The sequence below is a fragment of the Hesperophylax consimilis genome, chromosome 4, assembly GCF_061612785.1.
Source record: "Hesperophylax consimilis isolate HC1 chromosome 4, BYU_Hcon_1.0, whole genome shotgun sequence".
Classification (NCBI taxonomy): Eukaryota; Metazoa; Arthropoda; class Insecta; order Trichoptera; family Limnephilidae; genus Hesperophylax; species Hesperophylax consimilis.
In genome coordinates this window covers 7011685-7020527 of record NC_142839.1, presented here as the reverse complement: position 1 = coordinate 7020527, position 8843 = coordinate 7011685, and the positions used below count along the sequence as shown (strand labels likewise).

The 8843-nt window shown below is 37.0% G+C and overlaps 1 protein-coding gene across 1 annotated transcript in view; it reads right to left on the bottom strand.

Annotated features, from left to right (window-relative positions):
• Window positions 1–5531: 5531 nt before the first annotated feature.
• Window positions 5532–8843, bottom strand: part of LOC149424115 (NFX1-type zinc finger-containing protein 1-like) — a 157035-nt gene continuing 153723 nt past the window's right edge. The window contains exon 25 of the mRNA XM_089631036.1: window positions 5532–8585. Coding sequence (XP_089487162.1) covers window positions 7849–8585 — 737 coding nt within the window. The 3' untranslated portion in view covers window positions 5532–7848. The remainder of the gene's footprint in view (window positions 8586–8843) is intronic.

The window sequence follows — 8843 nt, the reverse complement described above, 5'->3', positions numbered from 1 at the left end:
GGATATTTTATCCACCATTCCGCCTACTGCTGGACCTTCTAAAGCCACAAAATATAAAAAAAAGTCCCATAGGGATATTGTTACAACTGAGGCAGACAGTGAAGCAGGAGCTGCACAAACTACTGCCCGGCATATTCCGACTATAGCTGATAACCAGGAAGTGCCCTCCGCTGCTCCCTCCACCACTCCGACTGCTGAAAATAAAAAACGAGCTGAAGCAGGTACTACACAAACTACTGCCCAGGATACTCCGACTAGAGCTGATAATCAAGAAATGCCTTCCATTGTTCCCTACACCACTCCGAATGCCGAAAATAAAAAACGAGTTAGGTACAGTGACTCGCCTGGCAATCAAGAAATGAAGGCAATTCCAGCTCTGGAAAAATGCCAAAAAATTCGTGTAATAATCTCAGATGGTAGTAACAAGCTTAATAAGGCTGATAAAAACTTGCTGAACTCCACCCTAGATGACCTCATGTCGGACATTACTCGTCTGATGTTGGAAATGAACACTCTCTCGACAAGAAGTTCTACCATAGACGAGATGTTGAATGCTCAATCGGCCATTACAACTAGGCTAGACCTGCTCATTAACTCTCGATCAGTTCCTGCTCCTACTATGCCACTACATAAGGAGACTTTCTCCTATGCTAACGCTGCTGCTAACCTGCCTGCTTCAAAAAAGATTCTGGTGAACGGTCATGAACGACCGATTCCTCAGAAACCGCTGACTGTCCTATTCTATCCTCAGGTGCCGGAGGGTAAAACTTCGGAGGACACTCTGAAGAAGCTTGAGAAGGTTCTCAACCCTAAACAAGATGACTTCCAGATTGTTCGGTCCCGCAAAATCAAGGGTGCTGGCATGGCTTTCCAAGCCAGAGACAAAAAAGGATTGGAGAACATCAGGAAGGCCGAAGCAAAGCTCGCTGCAAATGGTCTTAAAATGATCAATCCACTTGGACGCCTTCCCAAGATTGTCTTATACAATGTCCCTAAAGGAGAGCAATCTGCAGACCAGGAGCTCTTCTCTGAGGTCTTTACCAATAATCTAGTAGGTCAAACGACGCTTTCTCTTGAAGATCATCTTAGAACCATGCGGCGAGTTTCGCTTTTTGGCAAGAGAGACACTCCCACCATGAACATGGTGGTTACATGTCACCCGTTAGCCAGAAAAGTTCTCATAGACAGCGGTATGTGCTTCCTTGGATGGAATGCCTGCCGTACTCGGGATTATACGGGGGCAACCAGGTGTTTCAAATGCCAACAATATGGGCACATTAGTAAGTATTGTCAGCAAGACAATGAAACCTGCCGTCACTGCGCCACTTTGGGGCATAACTACGAGACTTGCCCTAAGAAAGCCCTTCCCGCTGTCTGTGCCACTTGTACACGTTTCAAAAAACCTGCCGACCATCCCACAGGGGATAGAGATTGCCCTGCCCAAGCTGCTGCAATCAATGTACAAGTGAGGATGACAGACTATGGTTCAAGTTAATCTTATGGCACTGGCAACTCTACATGTTTCTTGTTTCTTCTTTCTAGCATATACTTATCTACTTTTATAGTAATCCAAACAATGTGTTTCATATGTTTTTATTTTTACTTCTTTTATCTAATTCTCTTATTCTTTCAGGTAAAACTTTATGATTGTTAAATTGTTGACTTTATATTGTTTATTGCGATTGTTAATTTTCATCTACTTAATAGACACTAATGTTTTCTGACTGTATGTTTTTTTTTTCTTTTTTTTTCTTTTCTTTTTTTTTCTATCTTAGATCTTGAAACCATTCAGACCAGAACTGAACTCCATTGCTTGTTTTGTGTTGTTTGATATCCCCATAAGGGGTTGTTCACGGACCTAGTCCCCGCATAAGCTCACTGAAGCTCTAGCACTTATGGAACTCTGCCAGACATCTGTGCCACCCCTGAGGGTGGTTGTGGGTCAGAGGGAAGTCCGTGCTGACCTGGGTGCCTTCCGCCCTGCCTCCGACTTCCTGACGCTTTTCTCCCCTAGGGTCTTTAGGGTTAATCCCTATCATCCCATATACTTTCTTCTGGGCACCACCACGAGGTCGGCTTAGGGGCGCGGCACTTGGACCTGCATTTGTCTTCCCAACCACCACCAATCCATCCTCGGGACTGCCAGCTGCGAGGCATTGAACCACTTTTCTTTTGTGTTTTCTTTTTCTCTTGCTTACAGCTCACCTGAATTCGGTGACCACACGATATTCGCGATGGTTACTGATCATGTATTTTTTTCTTTTTTTTTCTTATTTACCATGTACTTCTCATCTCTTTTCTCTACTTTAGGTTGCTGATACTTTGGTACAATATGTTCCTCTTTCTTTTTTCTCCCTTTTTCGTTCTCGTAAATAGACTGTGAATTCTACGCTTTCTAACTTTGTCCTGATTTTCTATGTTTATTTGTTCTTGTTTTAAATTTTTGAGAAGTATTCATTGATCATAACACCCATTGTAGTCACTCATCTGTAAGCGCTTGCATACCGCTTCCTAACACCGTATGCGGGGACATTGAAGGTCTAACTTCACTTTAAATTGTAGAGCCGTTTATTCAAAAAAATTAGATTCTTGCGAGAACTCCGAAGGGGTGACCATAAGTCACCTATACCGGGGTGGGAAAGCGGTGGGTAACTTCAATATCGCTCGCCATATATTCCAATTTGGAATGTACGGTGAACGTAATGCCGAAATACGCTATCCCTCGCATATTATAGCTGTGTGCTGTGTGTGAACACGCTCTGACAGTTGGGCCTACGGAGCGTGCGGGCCTGGGCGCCCGGCCCACGTCCGTTCCTAGTGTCATTGGCATTTTTTAGTAAAATATCCGGGCCCCGTCCCGGGCCCCCCTTAGGCCCGGGCCCCAAGTTTCAGACTTGGCTAACGTGCCCTCTCGGCGGCCCTGCGTTATGCCCCACCGTGGGAAACACTGATCTACTGTATCCAATTGGATATTATGATTGTGCCTATCCTCAGTTGGAGTTAAGCGTACCTACTTGATGCGGTAATGATACTAGTTCTTCAGGCAGTTGAAAGCTGTTGGCGTGTATGCGTTTTGGATGTACTGTTTCCAATTTGATATTATGATTGTGCCCATCCACGGTTGCATTTAAGTGTACCTACTTGATCCGGTAATGGTCCTTGATCTTGAGGGAGTTAAAAATCCGGCTCAGTGTCTTTTTCTATTCCTTGGTTCCATAACTGAGCATGTGTTATGTTGAATGCAGCTAGATAAATGCAAAAGATCAATCAATAGTTGACAATAGGAAAATTAATTTGTAACAGTGTAAAAAAAGTCACTATAAGGTAAATTTTCACCTTATTTACTATTAATTATATTATTTATTTTCACCTTTACCACACATCTCCATACTCAGGACATTTTCTTGTCACCAAGATGTCACCAGGATTTGAAGTCGGGAATTGAAGCTCTCCATGTATATAATAAAAATGCTTGTAAATATAAGAAGATATTTATTTATTACACTGAAAAACTGTCTTATAACATTTTTTCTGAAAAACTTGAATTAATGCTAATGCGTAAAAGAAGGGCAAATTATTTATAGAAAAATTTTTTTTTAAACTTTAAGAATCGCTTGCCACGCTCAATGCGAATACGTCAAACAAGGAAAAATTACAAAAAATGGAAAAATATCGTAAAATTTTTTGAAACAGTATGCATTTTTTTAATGCAGTATTTTCCATTCCCAGAATTTAATGACTTATGAAGTAATTCAGTTGAATCAAAGTGTTATTTCTAAAAAAATAATCGTACTAAGCAAGGCCAGCAATCCAAAAAGATTACTGAAAATATTAATACATTTCAATTATTTGTTTAATTATCAAGGCATAGGAGTAGTAGCTGCCAAAATGGTGTTCAACATCTTCCAATTTAATTTATGAATGTACTCATTTATCAAGTAAACTTCTTACTAGCCCCTTTGGTACATTTTGAGTTTTAAACCATTGAACGAAAAATTAATAAAGGTTTATGAAAGTCATCATTCAAGGCAAATATTGTTTTTTAATTATCCTTTGAGGATACAGGTAAAGAAAATACTAAAGCCAATAATAAAGTAACAAACATTTTCAACAAGTCATTGTGCTTGGGAGGATATAGGTAAACAAGAGACCTACTAAAGTAATAAAACATGTCCAACCAGCCATTATGCTTGGGAGGATATAGGTAAACAAGAGACCTACTAAAGTAATAAAACATGTCCAACCAGCCATTGTGCTTGGGAGGATATAGGTAAACAAGAGACCTACTAAAGTAATAAAACATGTCCAACCAGCCATTATGCTTGGGAGGATATAGGTAAACAAGAGACCTACTAAAGTAATAAAACATGTCCAACCAGCCATTATGCTTGGGAGGATATAGGTAAACAAGAGACCTACTAAAGTAATAAAACATGTCCAACCAGCCATTGTGCTTGGGAGGATATAGGTAAACAAGAAACCTACTAAAGTAATAAAGAAAAAAAACATGTCTAACCAGCCATTGTGCTTGGGAGGATATAGGTAAACAAGAGACCTACTAAAGTAATAAAACGTGTCCAACCAGCCATTGTGCTTGGCAAGATATAGGTAAACAAGAAACCTACTAAAGTAATAAAGAAAAAAACATGTCCAACCAGCCATTGTGCTTGGGAGGATATAGGTAAACAAGAGACCTACTAAAGTAATAAAACGTGTCCAACCAGCCATTGTGCTTGGCAAGATATAGGTAAACAAGAAACCTACTAAAGTAATAAAGAAAAAAACATGTCCAACCAGCCATTGTGCTTGGGAGGATATAGGTAAACAAGAGACCTACTAAAGCAATAAAACATGTCCAACCAGCCATTGTGCTTGGGAGGATATAGGTAAACAAGAAACCTACTAAAGTAATAAAGAAAAAAAACATGTCCAACCAGCCATTGTGCTTGGGAGGATATAGGTAAACAAGAGACCTACTAAAGTAATAAAACGTGTCCAACCAGCCATTGTGCTTGGCAAGATATAGGTAAACAAGAAACCTACTAAAGTAATAAAGAAAAAAACATGTCCAATCAGCCATTGTGCTTGGGAGGATATCGGTAAACAAGAGACCTACTAAAGTAATAAAGAAAAAAAACATGTCCAACCAGCCATTGTGCTTGGGAGGATATAGGTAAACAAGAAACCTACTAAAGTAATAAAGAAAAAAAAACATGTCCAACCAGCCATTGTGCTTGGGAGGATATAGGTAAACAAGAGACCTACTAAAGTAATAAAACGTGTCCAACCAGCCATTGTGCTTGGCAAGATATAGGTAAACAAGAAACCTACTAAAGTAATAAAGAAAAAAACATGTCCAATCAGCCATTGTGCTTGGGAGGATATCGGTAAACAAGAGACCTACTAAAGTAATAAAGAAAAAAAACATGTCCAACCAGCCATTGTGCTTGGGAGGATATAGGTAAACAAGAAACCTACTAAAGTAATAAAGAAAAAAAAACATGTCCAACCAGCCATTGTGCTTGGGAGGATATAGGTAAACAAGAGACCTACTAAAGTAATAAAACGTGTCCAACCAGCCATTGTGCTTGGCAAGATATAGGTAAACAAGAAACCTACTAAAGTAATAAAGAAAAAAAACATGTCCAACCAGCCATTATGCTTGGGAGGATATCGGTAAACAAGAGACCTACTAAAGTAATAAAGAAAAAAAAACATGTCCAACCAGCCATTGTGCTTGTGAGGATATACATATAGGTTAACAAGAGACCTATAAAAATAACAAAGAAAAAAAAAGTTCAACCAGCCATTGCGACTGGGAGAATATGGATAAACTTTTCAATTTTTTTTTACTCTTTTATACACCAGTAAGGCTTTTACATAGAGTAAATACATGAAATGCTTACAATCTTTTGTACTTGTTTTAGTAATAAACAATGGCTGCGTGCAATAATTACTTAGGAAAAACATAATATAAAACTATCAGAAATAATATTTTGACATGAAAAAATCGTTAATAAGTTAATAATGTCGATATCATGTGTAAAAAAAAAGGAAAATATGTGTCCAACCAGGCTTTGTGTCTGGGAGGATATAGGTAATCATTGAAATCGGTAATCATTGACAATCTTAACAACAAAATGATCTCTATTTTCTAACATTAAAAAACTATTTTCCTTTTATTATACCTAAGGCGCATGTAAGTTTTTTTCTTGTAAGTAACTTATGACAGAATTATCAATGTAAACGATATTGTAAGTTATTGTTCATAAGTGGTGCGAGTTTATGACAAGCTCTATCACGTGCAGGCAAACTTACAGCCTTCTCACAGCTTATGAAATTAGTTTGATAAGTTGAGACGCTAACCCTCAGAAATGGCACCTAAACGCGCCGATGCGTGATGCTAAAAATTAAAAGATAAATTTTCGTAGCATTAGGATATGTATGTAATTATCTCCCAAAAACAATATAAAAAATAACCCTTAATAAACCCAAATAATAATTTCGAAAATGAATTTAAATGGAAAGAAATTTTTCCGATTCCAAAAATCAAAGAGATATCATATTTATTTTTCAGCTGAAAATGAGCATTGATCTTTTTGATTAGTGGTCTAATCCTTTCTAACCTCAATGATTCTGTTTCTAACATGCCGTATGTGAATACGGTTGCTGTCATCTGGATAAAATAAAAGAACTGTGATTGGTCCTCCATATTCTTAATTTAAAATTAGACATTAATGAAATGAAATTTTCTGGAGAATTTTTTCTTACAAGCCAATTCCGATTTTTTAATTTTTATTTTTTTATTTAATATTTGAAAAAAATATTTTTTTTACATAGATAAATACAGGATATTTACAAGATATAAAAACAATAGAAATTAAAGTAGCCTTTCCTCACCATAAAGAGAAAATGCTCTTGTGTTTGGTGAGGGATTAATTAAATTACAATTAGTAAATTTACAACACCTTCTCTTATCTTTATTGACAAAATTTGCTTTAATTATGTCAGCAGCAATTTATTGTTGACAGGAAGCCAGGAAGCCATGTAAACTGCAAATAAGTTTTTTTTTTTTTTTTAAAGAAAGACAAACATTCCCATGTTAAAAATAACCTGACAATATTTGAAAATCTCCTACTACCACCACAGTAAGCTGAAAATGTTGCTTGTGTTGTGATGGAGGACTTAGCCAGCCGAGGAATTGAACACACTACGCCTTGGTGGGACCACCGACCGGTCGGACCGATATACTTACAAGTATATCGGTCGCTTTGAGCACTTGCATTAGTCAAATTTTTAAAGAACTTATGTGAGCATTGATACAAACCATAGTTGGAAGAATATATAAACGCCTAACTTATCAAAAACTTACATAAGTAGTTAATTGTACTTATGAGCATAAAGCTAGCCTAATAATAATGAAACAACAAAAAAAGGAAATATCTAGACCACATAATTTTTGTGTTTTTAATAATTACATAAATGCGGTCAAGATGTTCAATCTGCCCTCGTTTGTTATAATAATTACATAACTGCGGTCAAGATGTTCAATCTGCCCTCGTTTGTTATAATAATTACATAACTGCAGTCAAGATGTTCAATCTGCCCCTGTTTGTTGTAATAATTACATAACTGCAGTCAAGATGTTCAATCTGCCGTCGTTTGTTATAATTATGAAACATAAAAATAAAATAAAAAAACTGTAAAATCAGTAAAGGTCTAGACTACATAAAATGTTTGTATTTTGGTGGCTAATAATAATTACATAACTGCAATCAGTATGTTCCATCTGCCCTCTTTTATTAAGCAAGACGCTGAATGAATTTATTTTAAATAAATCCTTTTAATTCATTCGTCATCTAAATGATAGTTGTTCATGTTGGCAGCGTCAGACCAGGCGCCGTGCTTTGCTCCATCCATGAATGTTGCTACTTTATTAGTTGCCACGAGCTTGTGACTTTCTCCACCGATAACTTCGCCGCAGTCAGGACACTTACTCCTCACCATGGCTCCACCACACTCTGTGATACAGTACACGTGTTTATTTGGACACATATACCAGTGACCCTGCTTGAAGCCCATGGCCTTAACAATCATGCTTCTCTCCTTATCTGTCACTGGTGACATAGAAATTAGTTTCCGCAAATCGTTCAGTTCTTCACAAACAGCTTTATTCTTTTTCTCGTCTAGTGGTTCAAAAGAAAAAATCACCGTCTCTTTCAAATTATTTATCAGCTCGATTACTTTTGTTTCCTTTGAAATATAGTTTTCAATTTGTGTAATGTCCAAGATCCTTTCCAGTCTGCAGATTTCGTTTTCCAACTCTTCGGAGTTTGGTTGTAAAACTTTGCCCCCTTTTTGCATAATAGCTTTCAACAAAATGGTCACCTGCAGGTTAGCAATCGTTGTGCGAGAATTGATTGGTGCTTCATAGATATCTTTAATTTTGTTCAGTGTTTCAAACACAAATGAAAGCTTTTTTATTTCCAGCAAACTTAACCTGAAGACTTGTTTTCCCTTCAAAAGTTTTACATTACGGTACACTGTGTCGCTGAGATTTTTTATATACTGATGCCAAAGGGGTACTGGAAAGAAAACTTTTTTTTAATTATAACAGGAGAAAATGGTATGGCCTAAAAGATAATACATAACTGAAATTTATTGTTAGGGTTATAAATAATACACAGATATTACATAATATGATATGAAGAAGACTTGTTAGAAAAAGTGGTGATATTTCATAAAGATAACCGTAGAATGGTAGGTATTGAAGTTAAAGAGTCTGGACCTAGTGAGAATGAAATTATTTTATCTTTAGTCGTTAGAAAAGCTAAACGTTAAAC